The 25,562-nt window shown below is 52.1% G+C and overlaps 12 protein-coding genes and 1 non-coding gene across 13 annotated transcripts; 6 read left to right on the top strand and 7 right to left on the bottom strand.

Annotated features, from left to right (window-relative positions):
• Nucleotides 1-33: 33 nt before the first annotated feature.
• Nucleotides 34-550, bottom strand: EI97DRAFT_358578 (uncharacterized protein; the record flags this gene model as incomplete). Its single annotated transcript, XM_033794925.1, has 2 exons — nt 34-464; nt 520-550. Coding segments are annotated over 2 exons (462 nt in total), but the record flags the coding sequence as incomplete, so codon positions are not given.
• Nucleotides 551-796: 246 nt separating this feature from the next.
• EI97DRAFT_429713 (cysteine proteinase) lies at nt 797-3,705 on the top strand. Its single transcript, XM_033797508.1, has one exon. The coding sequence runs from the start codon at nt 1,027-1,029 to the stop codon at nt 3,250-3,252; it is 2,226 nt and encodes a 741-aa protein (XP_033657486.1). The 5' UTR covers nt 797-1,026; the 3' UTR covers nt 3,253-3,705.
• Nucleotides 3,706-4,416: 711 nt separating this feature from the next.
• Nucleotides 4,417-5,990, top strand: EI97DRAFT_105957 (uncharacterized protein). The gene is made up of 2 exons (XM_033792931.1): nt 4,417-4,542; nt 4,623-5,990. Exon 2 carries the CDS (start codon nt 4,904-4,906, stop codon nt 5,870-5,872), a length of 969 nt encoding a protein of 322 aa, XP_033657487.1. The 5' UTR covers nt 4,417-4,542; nt 4,623-4,903; the 3' UTR covers nt 5,873-5,990.
• Nucleotides 5,991-6,461: 471 nt separating this feature from the next.
• Nucleotides 6,462-7,747, bottom strand: EI97DRAFT_477457 (uncharacterized protein; the record flags this gene model as incomplete). The annotated part of the gene is made up of 2 exons (XM_033801960.1): nt 6,462-7,186; nt 7,234-7,747. 2 exons carry the CDS (start codon nt 7,745-7,747, stop codon nt 6,471-6,473), a joined length of 1,230 nt encoding a protein of 409 aa, XP_033657488.1. The 3' UTR covers nt 6,462-6,470.
• A 262-nt stretch (nt 7,748-8,009) lies between these two features.
• EI97DRAFT_477459 (uncharacterized protein) lies at nt 8,010-8,981 on the top strand (the record flags this gene model as incomplete). The annotated part of the gene is made up of 1 exon (XM_033801961.1): nt 8,010-8,981. The coding sequence occupies one exon, from the start codon at nt 8,010-8,012 to the stop codon at nt 8,979-8,981; it is 972 nt and encodes a 323-aa protein (XP_033657489.1).
• Nucleotides 8,982-9,839: 858 nt separating this feature from the next.
• EI97DRAFT_454893 (uncharacterized protein) lies at nt 9,840-10,983 on the bottom strand (the record flags this gene model as incomplete). Its single annotated transcript, XM_033800589.1, has 2 exons — nt 9,840-10,772; nt 10,825-10,983. The coding sequence occupies 2 exons, from the start codon at nt 10,981-10,983 to the stop codon at nt 9,840-9,842; spliced, it is 1,092 nt and encodes a 363-aa protein (XP_033657490.1).
• A 649-nt stretch (nt 10,984-11,632) lies between these two features.
• Nucleotides 11,633-14,108, top strand: EI97DRAFT_477460 (uncharacterized protein; the record flags this gene model as incomplete). Its single annotated transcript, XM_033801962.1, has 4 exons — nt 11,633-12,422; nt 12,484-13,106; nt 13,159-13,755; nt 13,809-14,108. The coding sequence occupies 4 exons, from the start codon at nt 11,633-11,635 to the stop codon at nt 14,106-14,108; spliced, it is 2,310 nt and encodes a 769-aa protein (XP_033657491.1).
• A 512-nt stretch (nt 14,109-14,620) lies between these two features.
• On the bottom strand, nt 14,621-17,445 carry EI97DRAFT_477463 (P-loop containing nucleoside triphosphate hydrolase protein). Its single transcript, XM_033801963.1, has 3 exons — nt 16,973-17,445; nt 16,624-16,923; nt 14,621-16,575 (listed from the first exon to the last, which is right to left on the bottom strand). Exons 1-3 carry the CDS (start codon nt 17,405-17,407, stop codon nt 14,689-14,691), a joined length of 2,622 nt encoding a protein of 873 aa, XP_033657492.1. The 5' UTR covers nt 17,408-17,445; the 3' UTR covers nt 14,621-14,688.
• Nucleotides 17,446-17,766: 321 nt separating this feature from the next.
• Nucleotides 17,767-19,613, top strand: EI97DRAFT_454896 (uncharacterized protein; the record flags this gene model as incomplete). Its single annotated transcript, XM_033800590.1, has 8 exons — nt 17,767-17,832; nt 17,891-17,938; nt 17,995-18,051; nt 18,109-18,270; nt 18,324-18,524; nt 18,580-18,687; nt 18,743-19,147; nt 19,209-19,613. 8 exons carry the CDS (start codon nt 17,767-17,769, stop codon nt 19,611-19,613), a joined length of 1,452 nt encoding a protein of 483 aa, XP_033657493.1.
• A 647-nt stretch (nt 19,614-20,260) lies between these two features.
• Nucleotides 20,261-20,332, top strand: EI97DRAFT_t13. The gene has a single exon. It is a non-coding gene; the product is annotated as a tRNA-Arg (tRNA).
• Nucleotides 20,333-20,865: 533 nt separating this feature from the next.
• Nucleotides 20,866-22,053, bottom strand: EI97DRAFT_498259 (Metallo-hydrolase/oxidoreductase; the record flags this gene model as incomplete). The annotated part of the gene is made up of 6 exons (XM_033802544.1): nt 20,866-21,087; nt 21,159-21,599; nt 21,671-21,704; nt 21,763-21,834; nt 21,892-21,979; nt 22,029-22,053. The coding sequence occupies 6 exons, from the start codon at nt 22,051-22,053 to the stop codon at nt 20,977-20,979; spliced, it is 771 nt and encodes a 256-aa protein (XP_033657494.1). The 3' UTR covers nt 20,866-20,976.
• Nucleotides 22,054-22,872: 819 nt separating this feature from the next.
• Nucleotides 22,873-23,530, bottom strand: EI97DRAFT_106143 (uncharacterized protein). Its single transcript, XM_033792934.1, has 2 exons — nt 23,091-23,530; nt 22,873-23,020 (listed from the first exon to the last, which is right to left on the bottom strand). The coding sequence occupies exons 1-2, from the start codon at nt 23,448-23,450 to the stop codon at nt 22,922-22,924; spliced, it is 459 nt and encodes a 152-aa protein (XP_033657495.1). The 5' UTR covers nt 23,451-23,530; the 3' UTR covers nt 22,873-22,921.
• Nucleotides 23,531-25,457, bottom strand: EI97DRAFT_106123 (RA-domain-containing protein). The gene is made up of 3 exons (XM_033792933.1): nt 25,024-25,457; nt 24,816-24,977; nt 23,531-24,764 (listed from the first exon to the last, which is right to left on the bottom strand). The coding sequence occupies exons 1-3, from the start codon at nt 25,295-25,297 to the stop codon at nt 23,611-23,613; spliced, it is 1,590 nt and encodes a 529-aa protein (XP_033657496.1). The 5' UTR covers nt 25,298-25,457; the 3' UTR covers nt 23,531-23,610.
• Nucleotides 25,458-25,562: the final 105 nt, after the last annotated feature.

Here is a 25,562-nt window from a genome sequence, read left to right on the forward strand (position 1 = left end):
AGTTGGCCGCACAACGTCATCATCAGCTCCTGCACCAGCAACCTCGGGCATCTCTTCATCGCTGACCCACTCTCGCTCCCTGGTCGAGCTTTCAAAATTGCCCTCTTCAAGAGCCTCGAATGGGTTCCTCTGCTTCTTATCCCTCCTCTCACCGTTAACCTCCTCCCATCCTTTCCGCCGCTCACGCACATTCTTCTCTCTTGCTACACTCTTCTGCACCTTGAGCTCCAGCTTGTCTAAGTTATCTGCTGCACGTTCCAGACCTTTCAAGTGCCGTAACCTCTGCTGACGCTTGAGAGGCTTAGATTTGGTCTTCTTGGACACTCCGGCATTTTGTGAGGCGAGGACGTGGGGTTTCGCCGCCTTCTGTTTGGGGGAGTCTGGGGTGGCGGTCTTTATGGATTTGTCAAGGTCGATGGAGGGAGAGACTGCGCGGCGGGCGGCACGTGAGTGTATGGTGGCTTCTGCTTGATATATCAGCATGGAAGGTTGGAGAAGATGTCGGAGGTGCTGCCGTACGCCGCTTCTTCACTTTTGCCGTTTTCGCCATTTTTGTCCGGAGTCGCGCAGATGTTGTAGCTTTTAGGTATAGAGATAGCTCGGGACTTGGGACTGCGGAATTGAAGTTGCTTGCTTCTTTGCTCGAAACGCCGAACTTGATTTTATCAACGTGCTTGTGGACGTCCGCCTGGTTGTCAAGTTTATGATCCCCACATTTCCAGTGCCAAGAAAGGAAATAAATCGCAAAGCAGCTCGCGTGCTCCGTGCGCTCCGCGCTCCGTGTTCGCCTGTACTACTCTTCTCCGACCAGCGCCAATTCACCATCGTTTCCCGCCAACGCCACACATTCCTACCCACTTTCCTCCATGTCGTTTCAAAATCCAGCCAAAGGCCGTTTGTCATTGTCACTGCGCTGGCCGGAACGGTGAGCGGCAAGGCCGAACCCTGCCGCGTCACCCTCTTCACCTAAAGACGGTCCACACGGGCGCTATATCATCCCACTAAATCTAGGGCTGGCCGAGCGACATGAGCAGCCCCTTCCACACGCCGGATCTCGAGTTTACAACCTTTTCAGCGTCGTACCTCTTCGGGGGCCTTCTTGTCACCTACATCCTCTACCTAAGCTTAGATCCGTTCCGGCTCCCTCTACCGTGGTCAATCCGGCTTTGGCTCCATCGTCTCGAGAAGATGGCGACCGAAGCATCCAACCAGTTAATCCGCTACGTCCCTCCACTCCATCACAGCGAGTCCGAAGTCGACAACAGCGCCCGTTCCGCAGACATGGCCGGGCGTTCCGCAAGCATGTTTGGCAACATGTTCAATCTGAGCTCGGATGGCCTGATAGGGAAGGGTATGAGGGGCGTCACCGGTGCTTTATCCAAAAATTACAGAAGAAACGTGCCTGCGGGGTTAGGGAACTGGGACAACTCTTGCTATCAGAATAGCGTAATCCAGGGCATGGCGTCGCTCCCGTCGCTACGGGAGTACCTTGCGAATATGACGTCCAAGTACAGTGCGCTAAGCGCTGATAGCACGAGCGGCGCCCTCTTCGACATGATTGAGAAGCTCAACAATCCGGCGAATCACGGGAAGCAGTTTTGGATCCAGGGATCGTTGAAGTCCATGAGCACATTTCAGCAGCAGGATGCCCAGGAGTACTACTCGAAGATACTGGATGCGTTGGATAAGGAAGTCAAGGCGGCGTCGAACCAGAAGCGGCGGACGAGTGTCTCTCTGTCCGTTGATGCGGAAACTGTCAGCGAGTCGCCGAGTGCAGCAGGATCTGAACGTGTCATCTCTGACACCGAACCTAAGAGCCCTCTATTACCGGAACAACCTGTGGTTGAGCCCAACCCGCTCGATGGTCTTCTGGCTCAGCGCGTTGGCTGCGTAGAGTGCGGATATACAGAAGGGTTATCCCTCATACCATTCAACTGCCTCACCGTACCACTAGGGCGCGGGCGGGCCTACAACATCGGAGAGTGTCTCGACGAGTATACGCACCTCGAGTTCATCGAAGGCGTTGAATGCGCGAAGTGCACACTACTCAAGATGGAGCGTACACTCCGTGCAATGCCATCGGAGAAGCTGACACCGGGAAGCATTCTTGCCAATCGCTTCGACGCAGTACGAGAGGCACTTGAAGACGAGGATTTTGAAGATAAGGTCCTGATTAAGAAGTTGGGAGTTCTTAAGAAGAACTGGGTGAAGAGCACAAAGTCCCGGCAATCGGTGATTGCGCGGGCTCCGAAGTCCCTTGTCATACACATCAACAGAAGTATCTTTGACGAGATGACTGGGAACCAGTACAAGAACCTGGCTAGAGTCATATACCCGAAGATATTAGACCTCGGCAACTGGTGTTTGGGCAGCCGGCCCTCCAACGACCATCGACCTGACGAGTCTATTGAGGAAGCCTGGCCCAGGGACCCTCAACAATCTATGCTCGGAGGCGAGAGAAATAACACCAACTCACCGTTCCAATATACACTGCGAGCTGCAGTCGCTCATTTCGGCAGCCACGGCAACGGGCATTATATCTGCTACCGGCAGCATCCCTTCACAACGGACATTGAGAGTGACAGTAGTGATGAGGATGACGAAAGTAAAGAACAGGAGCAGTGGTGGCGCCTGAGCGATGACAACGTCTATTCAGTAGAGGAGAGGGAGGCGCTCGACCAGGGGAATGTCTTCATGTTGTTTTACGAACACTTCGATCCGAATGCACCACGGAAGCGGAAGAGTGATCGCAGGAGCAAGCTGGGTGTTGCAGATGTACCCTTACCTCCTGAGACTCTTGTGGTTTCTGTGGCTGATGCATTTGACGACACAGCCGCAGAGGTACCGCTTCCGGAAGATGATTTAGAAGATATCTCAACGCCTGCCGAAGCCGCCACGCCCTCTCCCGATCGCCAGCCACATTTCCAGAGCGGTGACGTGTCCACTGGAAGCGAGACGAAGGGGTCGGATGACGAGGTGTCTCTTGGAACCACCACTACTTCGCAGTTACGCCAAGGGGAGGAGCCGGAAACGTCAGAGGCTGAGACCGCCAGCTGCAATTCCGATGGACCCCCTTCAACTCAGCTTACCAGTGAGGACGACGGAGAGGACGATCAGCTTGGCTGTGACGCCCTCTCGCACCTACCGCGGAAGTTGTCATCTGGTCCCGCTACTCTGAAGACCGCCAGGGATATCGGGTCGAAAAGCGCGGAAGACGCAGAGGCGAGCGCTCTCATGATTAGCGCGAAGTAGGTCTTGCGTCAATTCCTTCGTTCAGTTGCATGGGCCGGCGTTACGACATTTTGGGTTTTGCTTTTTGGCATCATCATAGCGTGGAGTTGGTCGGGGCGAAGGGGAAAGGTGCGAAGGTTTTCTGGTCGCACTGGAGGTTGATCGCATGACGTGTTATGAACCGGTACAGGGCTTGCTATTGGGTTGGCGACGTATGAGCGATCTTAGGGCTATTCCTAGCCGCCTCTTTGAGGTTTCTCGAGAACTCTCGTTTGTGAAAGGTGTCGTCGAGTCGCGCAGCTCGTCGTCACTTTTAGCAGGAGTGCTTGTAACACACCTTCGTAATGATGGAATTACCGTAATGCTTTTGACGAGGGCTGTGGAAAGTTGAGAATAAAGGTGCCTCTGTGATTGCGAGTGCTTAGAGCGTGTAGCCAAGGAATCGTACATTGTTTGGATGGGATGAACCGCGCAGCACTGCAGTTGGATTATTATTGGGAGGTTGCGAAGTGACAGACGGGGCTCTTGGATGGCCGACGTGCGGGTTTCACTTCCTTGTGTTGGTATTCGAGTGATAATGTGTAGGGTTTCTATAGCACACCTTGACTGAACCTCCCCGCTGCACTTCCTCTGTCCTGCTATTTCCCACATCCTATTAACCAGCTAGCAGGCGCAGCAATATACGAGGTTCCTGCAATTAGCTTTCGTAGCGCGCCTCTCCGTATACTATATTCCAAAACGTAAACTCTACCTGTCGTATTATTAGGTCGGAGCCAATTGACTTGGTCCTAGGAGGGAATTCCACCTACAGAGGAGTTGCAGCGTTGTTTGGTCAGTCTGATGTGGAAGCCCCGACTAAGTTTTGGAGGTAGATACTTGCATCTTTTCACGTTCGACTAAAAAGTAAGGGCGTGTAGCTGACATTGTGACTGGCCTTATAGCGCTTCCGTCCAGGTACTCATAGATTAGCCTTAGAGCACCATGCTCTAGTACTAAGTAGCGTAATCAGACTGTGCCTAATCGAATTACTTGAAGTAGGTGATATAACTTAGAGCAGCGGTACAAGGGGTTGTTCAGTCAGATGTTGAGAGGGTTCAGTATACTGTAGAGTTGGGCGCGTCCCGCGCGGCCCCACTTTCCTTTCTCGTTCCTTCCAGGTCCGGTCATCTTATCTCACCCCCAGCGCTTTTGCGAATGCACACTCTGGTTTATGTGTGTATAAGATTTGAATGCTCAACATAGTTATAAATCGAAACGGCCACGTGGCCCAATGGCAAGGCGTTTGACTACGATTATTAAGCTGATTTATGTGTGCGTTCCGTCTTCTTGCATTCCCTTGTACATCGTTCATCCAATCATCTCTGTTTTCCGATGCTTACCTGAGAGTTCAGGGGCACACTGCCACGCCACGAACCTTCCAACCCCTTTTCAGTCTTTCCGTCAAGAGCGAACGAGCCGCTCACTTCAGCGCAGCGTGGCCACGGATAGAACAAGAACACGGCTGCATGTGGAACAAGACCGCTCGGTATCACAGGCTTAAGAGAACAGGATGTCTTTCGCTATGGTTCTAGTCAGTTCCTCCCTTATCTGCTTTCTGTGGTACAATCTAATGATTCCTCGCTTCCGTCATTGTTTGTTAGATACATGGAGCATCATGTAGTGTTTGTTTTCTATGGCAAGCCAAGTGACTGTGGCGCGGTATAGCATGTGGCGGTGCGGCGGTCTAAACAGCGTCAAGCTCCCTTCCCGCCTTCACCTTCACCTTGAACCTTCCTTGCTCCCTCTTCTTCCAGGCGAATCGTCTTCTCTTCACTCAAGCCGAACCTCATTACCCAGCTTCATCGACATTATGAGCGGCTCAGCCAATAGTGACGTGGATAGCATTCTCCACTGGATTCGCCAGCTGGATCCCGCGGACCCGGTCTTCAAGATTCTCACGCTGGTAATCAAGAACGCCGTCCCCGGCACCGAACACCTTCCTCTTCAAGCCTTCACGAGCGCGGGATCGGGCAACGGCGCTGCCTCCACTGAGGAGCTCATCCATGAACGCTCCAATTCCCAAGGCCAAGGAGACGTGAACAACGCTGACAGCACTGCCGAACGAGCGTCGACAGGACCCGGCACGAGGGTCACCGTCGACTTCAAGGAGCTCTCGGAGACCAATGACCCGTTTCAGAAGATAGCTAACGCCATTGTGGTCATGCTCCCGTGCATCGGCCAGATGTTCCGGACAGCTTCCATCCCCGTATACAGTGATGCCTCCGCCGTCCATCTCGAGCATGCGAAATACAAACTTCAATACATGGTTTCCGAGATCGCGGGACTGTATAATGAGCTGCTCGCGACGGACAGGGTCCAACTCTACTTCATTCCGTCCCCGTACATGCCAGAGTGGACTCCGTCGACCCGGGCCATCGTCAAGAGCTCTGAGCTGCTCGGCTCGCTCGGGACCATCGAAGTTGTGCCGCTGGATCCGCATGCCTGGGCGCGGTCGCTGGAAGACAAGGTTGCGCAAACCCCTAATACGGACCTGGAGGACGAGGATATCCCCGGCCTCATCCAAGCGCTCCAGCAACGCGGATACGTCGTTTCGCGTCCCATTGGAGGCCACGGTGAACAAGAAGATATCATCACATCCTGAGCCGCTCATCTTTGACCATGCGCATCATTTGCCACTCCCAACTTGTGGGGAAGCATGGGTATGGGTGATACGGCTTTGGACAGTGGGAATTTCCCTTCTGCTCAGATTCGAGTCGTCCTCTCAGTGCATCCATCTTGGAAGCTAGGGGGATAGATAGGGCGAGTGGAGGGTCCCCAGTGGTTTGATTTGGCTTGGATGGAGGCCGCTGCTCCTCTCTCCGTTGAAATGGGCCCCACATGCGCCTGGTAAGCGACTATATGTGGGAATACAAAAATGCATCATCTCTGCCCTATTGTAGTTGTTATGCTTTCGGTGAGGTTTTCTTGTGATTTTTGAGCCCCTCATTCAATATGGTCCTTGGATTGATGCTCGCATAGATTCAAATGCGCATCCACTCATTGGTTCCCTCCCAAGCCTCGCAGGCCGAATCAATCTTCGACATCTTTCCCGAAAAAACGTTCGGTTAGTCAGTGTTTCCACAGCAAGAGCACAGGAAGCGACAAGCCTAGGCGAACTTCAGAGCGTTTGGGGGCATAGAGACACAGCTAGAGCAGTGAGGTCAGATTGGAATGCTACGTGATAATTTCTGCAATCGAAGCTACTGGGGTCCCTGAACCCCTCGATTTTGCCCCAACAGCTCCATCATGGCGCTCATGGCTCTCATCTGTTGGCGCATCGCCTCCATATCCGCGTCGTGTTTCCGAACCTTCTCCTCTAGTTCCTGGCGCTTCTCTTCTTCCTGTCGACGCCGCTCCTCTTCCTGTTGCAGCCTCTCCTCTTCCCGTTTCTGAGCCGCTTGAAGTATTGTCGCCTCGCGTTCCTCAAACTCTTTCCTTAGGCGCTGGCGTTCCTTGTCTAGCTGTTCCTGGAGATTCCGTTCTCTTTCTTTGAAGGCCTCTTCTTTGGCTGCCATGTCCTGCTCCGCCACGACGGTGTTCACGGGTTTTAGCGGCTCATTGTTTGATGTTTCCGTTCCTCCGGTAGCGTGTTTGGCTGCTGAGGCTTCTCCTCTGGCTTCCATATCCCGTCCCGTCATTCCAGTGTCCATGGGCTCCAGCCGCTCAATCTCCGGCTGTTCAGTGTCTATAGGCTCAATCCCCTCATTCTCCAACGGTTGAATTCCTTCGATAGAGTCGTTGAGTCCTTCGACTGCTGCATTCATACGTTCGCCATCTTGCTCGGCTTCGAAATTATTGATGCCGTGATGGGTGGATTCGGTGTCGCTGTCGCCTGGCAGTGGCGGAGGAGGGCTTAACGGAGCGTCGGACGCCGCATCATTAAGCTGGCGGTTTATGGCACTGTCCCAGTCAAACCCTGCGCGAATGTTAGCTGACGTTACGGAAAGTCTCCGCAATACATACCCGGGAGCCTGTTATCCAAGATGGTGTGCTGTCGCGGCTTCCATTGTTCGCGCTTTGTGAGGAACTGTAATCGAGGTTCCACGATTTGCTTCTCAACTGCCGTTATGAGCGGCTCGATGGCGTCGAATGCCGCTTTGAGGGCTGTTGATATGAGTGAAGGGTCCGACAGGTCCAGAGAGTCTCTTAGCTTTGTCAGTGCACTTTCTGCTGCTGCACACAGCTTCCTCAGCGTTAAAAGACCTTCTCCCTCCAGAGCTGATCGGCTCGAGTGTGTTTCAGGTGCAGGAGCGGGCGCGGTCAGCGACAGTGTTTTTTGGGCCCATTCGTTGAGCGCTTTTCTTGTCTTCACATCATTCTCCTGCTTTTTGAAAGCAAAGTCTTCGTTTGTCTCTAACCCTTTGACAAGACTGAGCTGGTACTCTAGATCGAAAATGAGCTCCTCAAAGGAGCCTGGCGGGGGAGGTGCAGGCTTCTTGGGCTTGGACTTCGTGGTTTTGCGCCGTTTTGGAGGCATGTTGGTAGCTGGAAGTGGTAGAGATGAGAAAGAAGATGAGTGATTCGAGAAAGAAACTTATCCATAACTTCGAGGTTCCTAGGTCAGTGCGTTGGGTTGGCGGTGAGGTGAGTCTACTACACGCGTGTAAATCGCCTCCCACTCTCACTTCACACTCCCCCATGTCCCATTTCACCACCCAACCACCTACATCCGCCTAGGTCTACGCTGCCTTAAACACCTGCACCGCTCGTTCAACGATTCGAAACTTCCCGCACTCGTGATGGCATCCTCATCCAAGGATAAGGGCAAGGGCAAGGAGCTCACTTCAACACCAGCAAATATGAGCGAGAAGAATGAGGGTGAAGGCGATACCCGTCGCACCAGCGATCGTCAACTGTTCTTTAACCTGGCCCTCGTGGCATACGAATGCAAGGAGAAGCCCCAAGGGCACGTCTTTTTGAGAGTCAAGCACTTTGTGGGCAGCAGAAGCAAGGGAACAGACACCAAGATAGTCCCGCCAGTGGCACCCAACGAAGCAGAACTTGGAGCTCACATTGGCGCGCAGGACGTGCACATAGGTCTGTGGGTGGGGATGTGGACCCCTACCGCTGCGAACTATGCCACCAAGGCAGTAGGAGGGAGGCCAAGGGGAGATCAGGCACCAAGCAGGGAGAACAAGCGCCAGGGAAGAAGTGTTGAGCAGCTCATCCAATCCGGGGAATTCACCATTGAACCGCACAACAAGGCGGCTCTGCGCGTCGTCATCAACGTAAAACAACGAGACGGTCGATATTACGTGCTCAAAAACCCCGACGAGAATGGGTTGTGCGAGGCGACGACTATCACGACTGAAGAGATCTTCTACGCGCCCGAATACCGTGACGACACGCTGACCAACAAGGAAAAGAGGCGAGAAAAGGCTCATGAGAGGATTAGTGAGGCCGTTGATACCGCTCTTCAGAGGGCGCGTGAGAAAACGTCCAGGCCCGAATCATACAAGAACGTCATTCCCGTCGACAAGCTCATCTCCAATGTGAGGACGGTTCGGAGGTTGTACAACGAGTCCCGGGTGGAATACTCTGTAGAGAAGCTCGCTGAGCTGCTCACCATCCTGAAAACAATGGATGGGGATATGGAGTGCCGCGAGGTGTACCGTACGCGCCGGGCCGACATGGATGAATTCCTGGATCCTCAAACGCCTCTGACTAATGACATGGTGATCAGAGCTCAAAATGCACTGCAGGTAGGTTAAGCAGCCCTACAGAGACACGAATCCAAAGGCTAACCACCTGAGGGTATCTTCCCGGAGAATTTTAGCGAGCCGCTCTTCAGCTTCCCGGCCATGAACCATTTGGGACAAACTATTCGGGCCACGGGTAGAGTGATCAAGTATGCTCACCTAAAGTTTGTCTTGTTGGATTGGTGCCGTCAATTTAAACGATGGGGGCGTGATGGATCGGAGGCCAATATTGACACTATGGACAAGACGGAATTCGCCAGAATCTTGGAAGATGCAATCTCGGCGGCAATAATCTTCACGCCGGTTCGTGAAGCAACCTACCCCGAAGACGACCTCGATGCCGATGAAACCAGGGACTTCTGCCATGTGTTCGTTACGACGCATCTCCGCAAGATTAGAGCGTTGAATGAGGAGCTTAAGGCCGACTCTGACCGCCTTCGGTTTGTCACTGGGCCACCCAGTTCTTCGTTGGATCTTGACAAGATTATGGATAAGCTAGTAGCCACGACCGACCGTGACGAGGTTATCTTGCTTATGAACGATGCTCTGAGCTATATGTCTCATGCGCTCCTGGATCATTACAGCAGGGCTGAGAAGAAGCTCACCTCCTACGTTGAGGAGCTTGAGGCGTTGGAGAGGCAGTACAGTGGTGGCAGTGATGCGGACGGAGAAGAAGATGTCATGGATGAGGATCATGGTGATGCGTGAGTCGGGCTGACGGAGGTGCACTCTCAGTTCACTGCACAGGATTTGGTGAACATGCTATCATGCATACCCATTGAGCTGCTCGATTATCATATGCGAAGGTGCTTTCATTGAGTCCGTCTGGCGTAGTATCAGGACAGATAAATCATGTAGCTCGCAACCTGACTACTCCTCATCGCTTTCGTCTTCCAGAACATATTCTGCCTCGCTTTCTCCGCCAGAGCTCCCAACCACCCCCTCATCACTCTTCCTTTTCTTACCCTTCTTACCTTGTGCCTTGCCCGCCCTTTTCTTGCCCGCCAATTGCTTGACACTCTGTGACTTGAACTCTTGCCGCAGATTTGATATAATGTTTCGGAGGGTAAGTACGCTTCTCGTCCGCTCTGCAGCCGCTGGAAATCCCTCATCCCCCATGATCGCTTTGATGAAGGCGAGTAGTTCCGCCTCTGGTTGTGCAGCGTCCCATGCATCCCACGGCCCCGGATACTCATCCATCTTCTCCCTACAGTAGGCACGGATTGCATCCTTTTCCTTCTCCGAAAAGTCTTTCGGCCATTGTGCTTCTTCCACGCTCGCTGCTGGGAAGGACGAGACCCAGTTCATGAGCCGCTCATTCAAACAGCATCTGATTGTATCCATATCAGACTTCAGAAGAGGTACGTCTGAGGGAACCGTCTCCTCCGTTTGCCCAGGAACCCGCTCTGCTCCCTCCCCTGTGAAATCCATGGCTTTAAGTAGTTCGTCCAAGCCGCTCAATGGCGCGTCCCCTGTCTCCAGTTGGCCTTCGTTGATGTTCACAGTGACTTCGTTTCGCAATACCGTCAAGTTTAGCGCAGCGTCGGAGGTGGGAGGCATGCACTCGATGAATTTGCATATTCGTGTGATAGCGGTCAGGATGGGTTGTAAGTGAGCAGTTCGAGCGTCCTCCACCTCTGTGTCTTCGGGCTCATCTGCGACTGGGTGGTAGATGCGGCACCCCAAAACTTCTAAGCATTTAGACGCAATCGTGGATACGGGATGTCCTTTCCGAGTGGATATGCGGGTCCATGATTCGGACAGGGTTGTGGTCTCACTGGTGGCAACAATTGGTTCTTCGTCCTGCTCAAAATTAGAACCAGTGCCCAAGACACCCTTTTCCTCAACGCCTCACCTTGAGCTCCTCATATTTCTCGAGCAGTTCCTTGTACTTCTGTTTCAGTTCGGCTTTCGTACCCGAGCATGGGACGGATATTCTCTTTTCCTTGCTGATCCTCTTTATCTCCGCCGCTTGAGCCTTCTTGCTGAGCTGCTCAAAACCAGTGAGCTTCATATTCCAATGTCACTGTCGGTAGGTGCGATGATAGAGCTCCTTCAAGGTGATAGGAAAAAAGTGACGCGTTTGATTTCCTTGTGGATGGCTCCAGCTTTTGGACGGCTTCGATTGGCAGAGCAAAGCAGCTGTGGGGTTGTTAATGAAGAGTGCGAGTCGCCGACGGGTGGACGGTCGTGAGGTCGGAACGGCGCTAGACCGCTCCTTCCTCAACAACACAGCAGGGCACGCGGCACCGCAACCCTCCTTCCTCGCTCATGCTTCTCTTCCACACTCCCTTCATCTCTTCCACGCTCTCTTTGTTGTACTGTCGTCTCATCCCGCATCGCGCTGTAATGCCAATCCGATATTCTGTAACCCACGTGCACTACTCTCACTTGCTCGTTACCGTTCGTTACCCTCATACGACACTAGTAGAGCTGCTCTTTTAAAAGCAGCTCTAGTACACTGGTTTCTTAAGACCCCCAGAAATCCCGTACCAATCAGGAGAGCGGCTCAACCCTGAGAGACGCGCAAGGGAAGCGCTTCCGTTTTCCTCTCATCCGGAAAGGGCTCCATTCTCTGGCCTCCACCTCCATTCTCACGTCCGTCAACGCCTCGCATTCATCGCCACCTCTTCGCCCGAAAGCAGTGATCATTACCGTTCCTCATGCCTCCGAAAGTGGCGCTACCTCACTCTCGCATGCTGGCGAGCATGCAGAAGGTGTTGCATGATCAGGAGCTCCTTGAGCGGCTCAAAGAGGAAGGACGACGGAGCAAGTTCTACGATCCATGCGGGCCGGCAGTAAGGAAACGGCGAGAGGTTGCTCAGAAGAACTTTGAGTACCTGATTACGCAGGCCGAAGGACTCGATAACCCTGCAGATGTATGGGCCACAGATAAGCTGCTTGAATACTGCAAGCTCTATATCAGCTACCTCCCGCTTCTCATAAAGGGTAGGTCAGGATCTCTCCCCACTGTGTCGTCCTTGTGGCATTTTAAAGATGCCATTTATTGGCACGCCGTCCGCAGAACGCCCGATTTTGGCAGAATCTATCACCAATGGCACCGTGAGCTCCATGCTCACATACACATGGTCGCTCACAACAACTCTCTCAATACGGCTAAACGACTAAAGTTTGAGCTCACGGACTGCGAGTTGACGTTGTTCTGGGAGGAGTTGGATAAGAAGGCTCAGAAGCCAGGCTTTCTGAACTGGTACCAGCACTATGTCGCCTGGATTCTAGCTTATATTACCGGATCACGGCCCGGATCTTTCACCGTTGCACCCGGTTACTCTAAGGGTAGCAAGGTCGGATATGATGGGGTACGGCCAGAGGATGAGACGTTGCGCTGGCGAGACATACACTTCAGGAGATTTGAAGGCGGAATCGGCGCCACTGTCACTTTTCACTTCCTTAAAGGCCAACGGAATCCATACACCCGCAACATGTTGTATGGTTAGTATTACAGTCGTTCTGTCTGGTTTGAGCTGCTTAAAATATCTGACACTCTTTGTAGGATCGCGAGACTTTACATTCATCCCAACAACCGGCAACCGCAATCATTTAGACCTTGCATCGCTACTCCTTGGTCTCGCATACCTTCGAGGCTTGTTCGTGGACCCGTGGGATATGATATGGCATGACGATCACGTCTATCTCCGTAAGAATCCGGATGTTGACGAGCAAGCTGTCTTTGTTGCAGTTGATGTGCAAGGGAGGAGGTTGCTTCTGGATACCCCCATGAAGGAGAACGCGCTGAACCCCAAGCTTGGGGACATGTGTATCGACGTTGGTCTTTTTCAACGCAACACAATGTATTCTCTGAGACGAGCCGCTATTTCTGAGACGAAGCGGAGAGTCGGTAGTGAGTCAGCGCGAGAATTGGCCAACCATAGACCAGACGGGAGTAGCCTTTATGCCTACGCGCATCGAGGATTTGCGGACGTAGACATCACTGCGTTCCGCCTACAGGAGCAAGGGTTAACGACCGAAGAAGTAGCTGCGCTGTTCCGTCAGGCTGTCATATCAAGGTTCGGCGACGGTGACACGGCGGCAGGTCTGAAGGAAACACTGGAGGCTCGCGTCGAAGAAGCTACCATGTCCGACGAAGCGTGGAGGAAACTGGATGAAGCCGTGGAGGTAAGTATCGAGCAGCTCAATGACTTCGTGTTGCCATGCTAATACATGTCAGAATGTTGTGAGATGCATAAGGGATACACTCCCACTCGACGCCCGGGGCTGGGGCATGAACACCGGCACTCTCAAGGCGGTGTTAATCGAGAACTCGGAAAATGAGCTCCTAGAGCAGCTCAATCGAGCTGTTTATGAGCGCAAGAAAGGTCGGAGGGAGATACGGAGAAGGCTTCGACGATCTATACTTGAATCAATCAAACAAGAACAACACTCTCAGTTGAGAGTAAGCGGCTCAAAAGCAAATGCTACGTACGGGAAAGGGGCTCCGCCGAAATCAATCCACGAGAACCACCAAGCGGCTCAGAACAACCTGCAGGCAGCACAAGCACAGATACTGGAGAATGTGGCTCAGTTAGCGAGGGACGCCGACAGAGAAGAGGCAGAGGATGAAGATGGCAGGGAGGCGCAAAACGATGGTGATGACAGCGATCTTCTTGAGGAGGATGAGCTCCTCGCAGGCTCACGGCTTGAACCGGAAGAGTGGGAGGAGCTCCCTGAGCAAGTAGAAATGGAGCTTGATAGGGACGATGGAATGGCCAGGGAAGGGACGCCGGCCGAGAGACAAAGGGCCCTCGTTGCGGGGTTGATGAACAAGGTATGACTCGTCCCCTTCTCTGCCAAATAACAAAACTAATGCATACCTTGTAGGTTGCGTTGTCTAAGGCTGCCAGCCAGACCAGCAATTTAACCTGCTTTCTCTGCCAGATCGACCTTACCAGGACCGTGGAAGAGAAAACACGAACTTACACCATGTGGAAACTAGACGCTCACCTAAAAGGAAACACGCATACAAGGCTCGCGCAGCTGCAAAGGGCTCTCAAGGCCCAGCCAGGAACCTCGGTTGAGTGTTTTGTGTGCAACAAGAAGTTCCACAGGCGTAAAGTCATTCCACACCTTCAGCGAGCTCATCCTGAGGAGCTCAATTCCGCATACAACGACGATGATTGAGCCCCTATAGCTCCCGCCAGAATACACACAGGATGCGCTTCACAATCATGTTTGCCGTTATATGGAATTAGGACATGAGCGGTGGATAAGTCGTTAACAGATACATACTTCCGTTCGCACTAATTACCTTGTGGGAAGGGCAGGGTGGATAGCTGGGCAGCATTTAGATGCATTTGCTCGTGCTAATCAGCTTCATACATGGGGTTTCAGGGTGGATAGCTAGTTAGAATTTCCATAATTGATGTTGGCTCTGATTACATCACAGAATATACTGTGCATCTATATATACTTGCCTGTTCAGGTGATGTTTTCCATTGGAGTACGATGTTTGGTGTAGTGAATGTCCTGTCTTCGACTCTTTATACTTAGGTATCATCGACGTTCTTGACCAGCTTACTCACGAACGCTTCCGCGTATTTCGAGTGCGGCGATGCGTCATATCTTGAAGCTTCACATTGCTGTTACCGATGAAATGAAAGTTGATAAGATTTGATAGAACATTTGCATAACTCCCCCTTCATTGTCCTCCGCTAACTGTAAAGCCGCTCATTCGAGAAGAAGTGTCTGGCGGAACTAGGCCCTACTCATCCAGGCTTAGGTCCCTCAACGAACAGTACCATTTAGCTATTTTTGGAATCCGCAACTTCACCCCCTCGCTCCTGCGGAGCTGCTCCATGACCGGCTTGATCTGCGCCCATTTCCTCCTTTTCGCCTTCTCCGTCATGATATCAATGGCCGAATTCGCCCCAAAAATTCGATAAACGTATACCGTCTTTGCTTGAGGTTGCCGGTGACAACGGTCAATGACCTGTTGCTCGTCCTGTGCGTTCCAAAGGGGCTCACACAGTATCACCTGGTTCGCACAAGTGAGATTCAGTCCATTGCCGCCGGCACCAGTAGATGTGAGGAGCGGTCGACTTGGTGGTGCCTCCTTGAAGTCTTTCAAGGTCACGCTCCGTTCTATATCATCGAGCTTGCCATCAAACTGGTAGCAGTTCACTCCGGCCCTACCAGATTCGTCCCGCGAGAGCACTTCCGCCAAAACGTCCAAGAACTTCACAGAGGTCGACCAGATAATGATTTTATCCTCGGGATGAGCGGCTCGAATCTCATTGAACTTTTGGATGACCGCTGCGACTCGCTCCGATACCAAGTCGTTGAGGTCGCTTGCTGCTAGCTCCTTCTTGAAGGTGGCTCTTTTTTCAGCTTCCTTGCTGCTCTTCTTTCCCGATTTTGGCTCGTCCCTGACTTCATCTCGCAGCAATACCTCGGACATATCCATCTGCGCGATTTCCTCCTCTGCTTCATCCTCGACATCCGACCCGTCGTCGTCCGTGTTTGCATTGAGCCGCTTTCTCGAGGAGGTGGTGTTCTTTTTTTTTTTCATTCGTGCTACTTTAGGAATTTCAATCCCCTTCCGTTGCAATTCCTCTACGAACTGTTTCCTTTCCGAGATCACGTCCTTGTCTTTTGCCCAATCCATATACGACTCCGTGAAGGCAAGGAGCTCATGATGGCTTACTGGTTCGGAAGCTTCCATGCGTTGCAAGAGCTCCTTTCCTATGTGCGCCCACTCTGGCAGGTCCTCTGAGCTCTCTTCAGGCGTCTTTTTCAGCTGTTCACGGTGTATTTTGCGCAGTCGTTGCATCGTCTGCTTCATCATTCCAATTCTTTCAGGGGTCTCCTCCGTTACGAAGCTGTCCACGAAAGCGAGAGATCTGGCCTTGGAGATCATCTGCATGATCTCGGAGTGTTCGCCTTCCTGACCAATGCTAGAAAGGCTTCGTTCCGCACGGGAGATCATATCTACGATTCTCTGCACGTAGAAGGCAACCCGAACCTCAATTTCTTCGTTTAGAGTGAAGAGAACCTGTTCCTGCTTGCACGGCGGAAGTTTAAGCTGCTCATTGGTGTTGCCGTAGCTGAAACTCATAAAGAACTTCGTGAACCGCGCCAGTCGGGTAGGTTGCAGAGTTCCAAGACCGGTGTGGAATTCGTCGTTTCCAAAAATACGTTCGATATCTTCCACTCCATGGAAGGGCTCATTAGGTAGCAGGTCGATATATGCGAAGCCGTCAAAGAGCCTGTTTGGAAAAGGTGTACCAGTAATAAGGACGATAGCATTGTAGAAAAGAGCACGTATAGCTTTGTGATGTTTACCGTGTGAGTTCTTGACCATGTGGGCTTCGTCGCAGACCACGTGGCGGAAAGGGTTACCTTTGAAAATAGCAGAATACAGGGAGAGGATTGGCCGCTCAGCGGGCCACCGCTTCTCCTTTGCCAATTGCAGGGCCTTTTCAGATCCTACTTCCTGGATGAGGCGTATGTAATTGAGGTATTTCTTCAATCTCCACGCCTGCTTGAACAGAAAATGGTAGGTTGTGATGACAATATCCGCGTCGAACCTAAGGAGGTCACCTGCGGTGGTTCGAGGGTTCCTTAGGACGAAAACGCGTGGCCGTTTGCCCTACTACGGTTAGACACATGAAGGATACATCTATAGGAGCTCACTTACCGGAGCAAATGTCTGCTCGACTTCCTGCACCCATTGACCGATGCAGCTCCGTGGCGTGAGCACAAGGTCGAAGCTTCCAGGGACTTTGGCGACAGTCCTTGCATACTCAAGCATGACCAATGTCTCCCGAGTCTTTCCAGTGCCCATCTTACTGACGTTCATGACACCTCTCATAGGCCCTTGACACGAGACGAAGCTTTTCCATGCGCCTGTCTGCTGCCATGGGTGCAGCCTACAGTGTGGGTCCAGATGGGGCAGGGACGCGATCTTTTGGCAGCGTTCAGGGTTGTGGAGCAGTTCCTACATCGTACGTCAGTCATTAGCCGCTCAATCCTGTCAACAAACTTACTATCATTTCATCCCTCTCTTTGCCGAGCCACTCATGAACGAGTACCATGGTCCCATCCTTATATGTCAAGAGGCCTGGGCCAGGACGCGGGGGTAGGTCACCTTCCTCAAATGGCTGAAGCTTCCATCTTTCTTCTCGCTCATCGTCGTCGGGTAAGTTTTTGATGAAATCGTCCTTGTGGGAGCGCTTTCTTTTCCTCCTCGTGGTAGAACTTGCATGATCATGCTGGGTTGTGACCACTTTGTCGAAAACCGTTCTCCCGCTGTGAATCTTTGACGTGAACGGTATGAGAAATCTCTTCTCGTGAGCGGAACGTTCGTTTTCAGTGAGCTCCTCATTGTTGGGTTCGGCATTTCGGTCAGGTGCTGAATTGACCAGTCGCTGGTGCGCTCGTGAGAACGCTCGCGCGTTGAATGGCATCTTTCCTATAACCATGCAGATGCAATACGCTCAAGGTCCAAAGCGGAAGGAATTGCAGTTGTGGATGTGTAGGTAAGTGAGAGATTCTGTGTAGGCGAACAGCAATGCCAAGCCTTTGTGTAACATCGGCCGCCTTGCGGTGTGTGGTAGTGAACGGATGTCTTCTAAAAGTCTCTAGACTTCCAATCCCTCTTCTTTTACCTCCACACTTCTCAAATGTGCACGCTTCATCGCTTTTCTCTAACAACACCTCAACTTCATCGTTCAGAACACGGCCCCTCGTATATTCTTTTTCAAGCAGCGAACTATCCCTATCTCCCACGAAAATGAGAAGTTTATTCCGGTCTGCCACTCAAACGAGCTGGCTATATGGCATGCCCAGCTTCGATTATGAAGATTCCGATAAGGAGGGTCTCACTCCCGCAGGAAAGACGACATCCGTCAGTGCCTTCGCCATCACGCTTTAGCCGCTCAAACTTATACTTACCTCTCCCACAGCCATCAAAAACAACTAAGAACAGTCGTAGTGGTCCGTCGGACAGCGAAGTAAGAGAAAACACGCCGTTGGTCTTACATATATCTCATATTTATCCATTGAACAGGACTTTCCCATCGTCACCACCCGCCCCAGCGAAGACCACACGGTGACAACCAACCAAGTGAGCTATCCCATATGACTTACCATGTTCTAGCGGCTCATTTGATCCCTCCCGCAGCCTCATATTTCACCACTTTCGACGTGTTTGATGGAGAAGTTACCTACACCAGTGGCCGCCGAGCACGCGCTGGGCAGTGGAGAGGGCGGAACCTTAGACTTTGAGACTCCAGTGCCTGCCGGGGAGGAGTTAGAAGCTCACCTCGCGGCTATCCCTGTGGATGTATGATGTCGTCGGTCATTTCAATTACTTGACGCGATTATTGACTAAACCAGGAGAACGAAATGGACGAGGAATCAAAAGGTGACGTCGAGGTACGAGTCTGCACTCATCCGACCCTCAAAAACAGTTCGAATAACACCATTTACGGTGAATACGATGCGGTGAGCGGCTCTCTACGGTCCACAGCTGCTTGCCCCGAGGTCGCCAGCGAGGAAAATCGGGAAGATGGGGATGATGATCAAGATGGCGCTGAGGTATGAGTCTGCATTCATCTGACCCTCAAAGACGGTTCCAATAAACATGATTTAGGAGGAACACGATGAAATGAGCGGCTCTCAACGTTCCACAGCTGCTCCCTGTGACGTTGCCAGTGATGAGAACTCGGAAGATGGGGATTATGACCAAGATGGCGCTGAGGTACGAGTCTGCATTCATCTGACCTTCAATGACAGTTCCAATTAACATGATTTAGGAAGAAAACGATGCAATGAGCGGCTCTCAACATTCCACAGCTGCTTCCTCTGACGTTGCCAGTGATGACAACCCGGAAGATGGAGATTATGACCCTGACGCCGGCAAAAGCGATAGTGACTCCGCATCTGACTCGGATGAAAGCGGCTCAACCAATTCCGATCGAAGCCAGCCAGGAGACAAGTCGGGGAAGACCGAGCCTGAAAAAGAAGATGAAACAGAATACGAGAGTGACTGGACCGAACTCGGAAGTGGGGTCGGCGACACAATGGACGAAGATGGGAACCGAGTTATCATTCCAGGCGTTTCCACTGAAGAGCAAATGAAGGGTGTCTTAGCTGATCCACGCTTCTCAAAGAATCGCGTCAGTCGCAAAACTCGAATAGACGCCATGCTACACCGTATAGTACGTATTGCTCCATTGAGCGGCTCTAACTTGAGGGACTCAAAGCTAACGTCGACTTCAGCGTCAAGATGGAAATGCCGTGCAGAATGTGCCAGAGAAGAAATTAAAGGGAATCGAACGATACGAACCGGAAGAGGATGATGAGGTCGAGTGGTCGATGAAACCAGTCGCCGACAACATTGCATTGTCCAGTTGGTATGAGGGTACCATCTGGAAGAACATGCAAACTGGTGAACTTTGGCACAGGCCCAAGGGCATGCCCCTGAAAGAGGTGGACAAGTTGATCAAAGAGAAGAATGCACAAGGGAAGGGGTTCTGGAAAGAGTGCCAATACAAGCATTGTCGCAAGAACGAATTCTACGATGTGGAGGAGGAAAAGGAGGTCCGTAATGCAGGGAAGAAGTGGAAAGATCTCAAGGATGACTCTAGACCCGTAACGCTCTCCAAGAAGCGCAAAGCGGATTAGGGGCTCAGATGCTCGCTACTTGATCTTGAACGTACAGCGGAGATGAGAAGCGGAAACGGAGGATATCCACCTATCACTCGGAGCGCTCCATTTGAGCGGCTTGAGACAGGAGTCGAGCTTTTTTATACGGTTCTTTGGTTGGTTTATGGTATTTGGATATTTCGGTTTATGTGATATTGCGAATTGGTTGGTATTTGGGGCATTTATCGCAGGAGGATCAGTTTTTTACTCTTTGACAAAGGCGGAATGAGGAGCTCTCACAGCTTACGGAGTACCAGGATCATTTTTTTCTCTTAAGGAAGGCGGAATGAGGAGCTCGCACGGCTTACGGAGTATTTTTTTTCTATGGTTTTTCTTTCTTCACGCTTCCCTTGGATCTGCTTATAGGTTTATGGGATGGTGGCATGGGGAACGGTGCGTATGCTCCGTAACTAAGTTGCTCCGTGCGATCAGGGGCTACAGATTGCATATTTTCATTGATCTTCACTTATATGTCAGGATATTACACTTCCTTTGCGAGCTCGTCAACCACAAATGACAGACGTACCCATGCAGGATAGTAGGAACTTTGAAACATCTTTTAAGAGTTGAGCTCCTAACTATATAAATATTCTGATTGGGAATAAGTTATAATAAGAAAACAAAATGGTCACGTGGCCCAATGGCAAGGCGTCTGACTACGAATCAGAAGATCGCAGGTTCGAATCCTGCCGTGATCAATTCTTTTTGCTTCCTTTTGATCTTTTTTGTTAAAAAAAGAACTGATCACGTTGCACCCTCTCGCATCCGACTAGACAACCCATTGTACCGCTGCTCTGAGTTAGATTACCTAATTCAAGTAACTCGATTGGACACAGTCTGATTTACGCCACTAGAGCACGGTGCTTTACACAGTACTGCCTCTAGTCACACCCGACTGAACAACCCCCTGCACTTCCTCTGTAACGCTGTTTTCTGCTTCTAATCTAAATAGCTAGCAAGCGCAGCAATATAGGAGGTCCTGCAATTAGCTTTGTCGCTTGCCTCCGCGTGTAGTAGTATATTTAGAAAGGAATTTCTACCCGTCGCATTATTAAGTCGTAGGAAGTTAACTGGTGCTAGGTAGGTAATTCCACCTATGGAGGAATTGCAGCCAGATGTTCAATCGGACGTGAAAAGCCGCAGTAAGGCTGGTTATACCTGGGATACCAACTTGGCTATAATAAGACGGGACAGCGGACGATGAGAGGCAAGAAAACTTTACGCATGCGTGCTCGAAAGATCATGTGGATGAACCGGAAGGCGCTCAAGGTGAAGCATTTGCTTCAATGCAATCAAGTAGATGGACTATATTGCTCAGATTCCGCACCCCTTCATCACTACCCTACGAATTATCCTTCATCCGCCTCAGCGCGCCCATGACCTCGACGGGATCGCTGAGCCCCACCACCTTCTGAATCGCCGGATCGTTGACCCTCATGAAGACGTTATGTTTCTGCGCAATCCCAGTTAGCACACAGACACGCCATTCCAACAGCGACCTCTAACAGATCAATCCCAACTAACCTTCTCGTCCCCAATGGTAAACTTCCCCTGCGTCTCCTTATTCTCCAGACTATACCTATCCAGTCTCCGCACCGCCTCATCGTCCCCTTCTCCCACCACCGTTTTCGCAAACTTGACATTCCCCTTCGTATACTCGTGTCCCGGGTACACCTTTGTATCGTCCGGCAGGCCCGCAAGGACTTCATTCAACGCGCGATGCATCTCGCTGGCGTTGCCCTCGAAGAAGCGCCCGCAGCCGCCGATGAAGAGGGTGTCGCCCGTGAAGACAGCGCGTTGGGGTCCGTCTTCCATGAAGTAGCAGATGCTGTCCTGCGTGTGGCAGGGGGTGTGCAGGGCGGTGACTTTGATGGCGCCGATGGTGAAGGTCGAGTTGTGCGGGGGCGTCGTGGTGACGCGCTTGCAGTCCTTGCCGCCGATTATGGGGACGGGGAAGTGCTTGAGCTGGGGAGGGTGTGAGTGGCGTATGGGAATCTATGTGTGTATGTGTTGGGGGTTTTGGGGTTGGGGCTTACGATTTCTTCGTTCCCGCCGGCGTGGTCATGGTGGCTGGTTGTTGTGAGTGGTGTTGTGTTTTCGAAAATAGAGTGAATGAGAGGAAGCTTACTGGTGCGTGTTGATGATATTCGTGAGCTTGATATCCCCGCTTTCGGTCTTCTGCTTGAGCACGGGTAGCACTCTACACGCCCTTGTAAGTGCCCATGTATTTCAAACGTGATCCGGTCGTTACACCTACTCCGGCGGGTGTGCGGGGTCAATGATGACGGATTCTCTCGACTTGTCGTCCGTTACGAGGTATGCGTAGTTGTTCCCCGTCCCCTCCCCTGCTCTACATTAATATCTGATCTTAAATGCAATTATTAGTCGTCGTACACATGGGAATCGATTGGACGTGCATGGCGCGCAGGAGTGTCGGTGCCTTTAGGGTGTGAGCTACGGCACGACATTAATAAGATGGGCGTCAGACAGACCGTAAATTTGGAGTTCAGAAAAGTGCGGGGAGAGCTACGTTGGAAAGCAGCTGCAATGAAGTTCATATGGGGAATTATCGTAAGGTCGAGAAGCAGGCAGAGGTTGTTTTGGAGGAGGAACCTCGGAGCTCCGCTGGCACCTTTAAGATGACGTCTCGGAGTTTATCGATAAAGGAAGGTATTATAACTCGCGCTAGGCTTCATGTGGTAATCAAGTTCTACAAGATGTTTCTGTGGTCTTGCTCTATGTCTTACAACTCATGGGATTCGTCGTTATAGCTTTAGTGTTATAAGATAAAGGCCAATAGTAGTGTTGCTCTAATTGCCCTAGGATAAATTTTAGAAACCTTAAAAACTGTTCATACTCTCTTCCCTTAGTTGGTTACACTCTATGTGGTGTACATCTGTACATGTAGTCGGTATCCCAGCTTCATCACACCCGTTAACCTCGCACGTCCCGAGCCCTGAAACTCTACCCAATCCATCGGGGACACGGCACACGAAACGGAGGACTCAACAAGAAGTCGACATGCAACTCGATGGCAACCCAGAAACGGCAACGTCGGAAGCCAAAACCGCACGAAAGCAGTGCGAAAAGGGACGCCGGGAACAGGGCATCACACGGATATGCAAAAAACCTCAAAACTCGTCGACAACCGATGGCATCTATTCCCCCTTCCACCAATCCAATCCCCTAGCTACCCCATCACCTGAAGCCTCCATCTGCGAGATATCCTTCCCCAATCCAAAGCTCCTCCTCCTGAATCAACTCCAACATCCTAACAACCCCCCTAACTATCCAAAAAAAAGAAAGAATATCCACCATCTCACAGATCCCCTCAAAAACCCATCGTAAATCTCCAAAACCCTCCCCAAAAAGATATCCATCTCAAAATCGCACAAAAATCCTCCTAAGATGCCATCGTATATAGCAGAAACCCCCCACCAAGATATCCATCTCAAATCTCACACACCTATATAATGGCTCCTCATAGATCCAATCCCCCGCTATACAACAAACCAAGACAAAAGAAGAAGGGAATAAGCAAAAGAAAAGGCCCATGCAATCCCGCTCGCTGAAACCCATATGCAAAAAGAAGAGATGAAAATGAAGCGCAAAGCGGAAATACTGGCTTTGGCATGCCAGTAGGAAGAAGAAGGGTAAAGAAACGCTGAGGCTTACCAGTAAATAATTTTCCTTGCACCACAAACGCCGACAAATGCCCACCCCGTTTCCATCAAGACCCATACTCACCATTCCACCACATGGCGTCCTACAAGACGCCGTCCAGAGACCTTTCCAATCCTCGTCAAGTCCCTCCATCTTCCCGGCTGTGATATGAGAGCGACATGTTACGCTCGGGTCCACCTCTTCCTTATACAGCCCCGGAAATTGTGACGCCTCATCTTACACTCTTCCCGAATTTTCCTCGTGGCGAATTTTCTGAACCGGAATGGCAAGGCTTTCGACGAGCTGCACCCCCCTAAAGCACACCCCCAGGCAGTTGAACTCCCCTATTCTGGCCGTCCCACCCGACTCCACCTCCTGAGCCGACGCTCCTTTGATCGTTCCCTCCGATGGTACTGACGTGTCCTTCGGCGGGAGCGGCGTGCTTGCGAAGCATAAACATGGGTTTCCGGCCCTCCTTGTCCAGCTGCTTGAAGAGAATCAGAGGTCTTTCGTTCAGTCCCAGACATCGTTCCTGATCACCATGCACAATGTACAAAGCATATTGCCGCCAGTCGGCTGTGATGTTGTACTTTTTCAGCGCGACGGGCAGAACCTTGTGGCATGGGTCATCGATAGAGACACGGAACGACTTGAAGATCTCGACCGAAGGGGCGCCGGAAGGCTGAGAGGGAGCGGACGAAGGCGGATTCGCGACGTTCATTGTATTTCCGGATAATGGCGGATCGCGGTCTCTGTCATCTGTGCCGTTGGGCTGTGCGTTATTGCGTAGTGGACGATTCGACAGGGGGGCGGGAGTCGGCCTGGAGTCGCGACCGACAGCGGTACTTTCCGAGGCCCAGCTCTGGTTCCACGCCGGCGTGTTCTCGTGGTCGGGAAGTGTGCTTCGCGGAGGCACATCGCGGTTGTACGTGCGATTCTGGTTGTAGGCGGGGGAGGTCGGAGAGGGTTGGCCAGCGGTGTTGGGCGACATTTGCTGGCCGCCGGGTAATGACGCTGTGAGGTGTGAGGACGCTGCAAGCGCTGCCGCTGAAGGATCGATTGAGGTGCTGTCGGCCATTGTCCGACCCTCATGGATGGTCGGGGAGGGGTTCTTTGGTGCGGATCCGAGGAAAAGCTTCTTGGTAGAGAACTTACGTGACAGCCCGCCCGATCTCTGCTGATCCGCGGCGGTAGGTGCGGCATGTTCCTGAGGAGTAGGCAAGGGTTGCTGGCTGTCCTTGAGCAGGCGCGCAATCGGTAGGAACTCTTCACGCAGCCTTCTATATTCTTCCTGGAACTCTTCTCGAAGTCGCTTATTCTCCTCCGATGCCCTACTCAGGGCATCCTTCAGATGCCGTAGCTCGGCCTCGGCGACCTGTATCCGCTCGTCTCGAGCCTGAATCACTCGTATCACCTTGGAAAGATCGTCCTGCGTCGCCGGTGCGTCTTGTGCAGAAGAGTCGGCAGCTGATGGATGTTCAGTACAATGTGCACGATGGCAGTTGCCTGGGCACTTACAGAGCGGCACATAATGATCCGGGTCTATAGGTACATCCTGCTTGACCTTGGTTTCGTAGACGGCCTTGAGAACGGTCAGGCGGTGGCCCACACTATTCATGCCAATCTCCTTAAGCTCGGCATGCTGCAGGGCCACCAGAGCTTCACCGTTGATGCCTTCGTCTGCATGCTATTAGCTGTCTTCACAAACCGGTTTCGCTCCACCTACGTATAAAGGTCTCGGCGTACTGGTCGAGCCCCAGATCCGAGATGAAGTCGGCCACCTGCTCTTCGGTCCACTCTGTGATCAGGCCGGCGGGGCTGCTCTTCCCATCTCGCGAGTGCGTGTACGTGGTAGGGGTATGCTCGGTGCTGTGGGTGCTGTCGGTCGGCGAGCTGTCATGATAGTCGGCGGGCAAGGTCGGGCTCTGGATGACGGTGCGCTCATACTCGTCGTCTGCCTCGCCGTCGCTCTCCTCGAAGTACTTGCCGCGATAGGCCATGGGGCTGTTGGCGGTCTACTCCGTAGGACCTGCGCGGGCTGGTCGAAGTCGTCGTCGTCGCAATGGTGGCAGGCGAGGCGTGCGGGAGGCGTGGCGTGGGCGGGATGTGCGGGCTTGGTGGAGTCGGTGATGGATGGAGCAGAGGTCGGTCCGGGGCCTTGATGGGACGAGACGAAGCGAGATTGAGCAGGCCCTGGCCTGTCTTGGACCCTCCGGTGTGTGCCCTGGACAGCCTGGACAGGTGTATGTAATACGTGGGAGCAGC

The sequence above is a fragment of the Westerdykella ornata genome (assembly GCF_010094085.1).
Source record: "Westerdykella ornata strain CBS 379.55 unplaced genomic scaffold EI97scaffold_2, whole genome shotgun sequence".
In the NCBI taxonomy this organism is placed as follows: Eukaryota; Fungi; Ascomycota; class Dothideomycetes; order Pleosporales; family Sporormiaceae; genus Westerdykella; species Westerdykella ornata.

Bases quoted from the DNA above. Each gene is read 5' to 3' on its own strand.
- EI97DRAFT_105957 (XM_033792931.1), top strand. From the start codon at position 4,904: ATGGCAAGCCAAGTGACTGTGGCGCGGTATAGCATGTGGCGGTGCGGC.
- EI97DRAFT_106143 (XM_033792934.1), bottom strand. From the start codon at position 23,450: ATGGAGGGACTTGACGAGGATTGGAAAGGTCTCTGGACGGCGTCTTGT. The intron at 23,021-23,090 runs TTTGAGATGGAT...TTTTTGTGCGAT, and splicing joins CATTATATAGGTGTGTGAGA to TTTGAGATGGATATCTTTTT.
- EI97DRAFT_106123 (XM_033792933.1), bottom strand. From the start codon at position 25,297: ATGGCCTATCGCGGCAAGTACTTCGAGGAGAGCGACGGCGAGGCAGAC. The intron at 24,978-25,023 runs GTAGGTGGAGCG...AATAGCATGCAG, and splicing joins GTACGCCGAGACCTTTATAC to ACGAAGGCATCAACGGTGAA. The intron at 24,765-24,815 runs GTAAGTGCCCAG...AACATCCATCAG, and splicing joins GGATCATTATGTGCCGCTCT to CTGCCGACTCTTCTGCACAA.
- EI97DRAFT_477463 (XM_033801963.1), bottom strand. From the start codon at position 17,407: ATGGTTATAGGAAAGATGCCATTCAACGCGCGAGCGTTCTCACGAGCG. The intron at 16,924-16,972 runs GTAAGTTTGTTG...CGTACGATGTAG, and splicing joins AAGAGAGGGATGAAATGATA to GAACTGCTCCACAACCCTGA. The intron at 16,576-16,623 runs GTAAGTGAGCTC...TAACCGTAGTAG, and splicing joins TCGAGCAGACATTTGCTCCG to GGCAAACGGCCACGCGTTTT.
- EI97DRAFT_429713 (XM_033797508.1), top strand. From the start codon at position 1,027: ATGAGCAGCCCCTTCCACACGCCGGATCTCGAGTTTACAACCTTTTCA.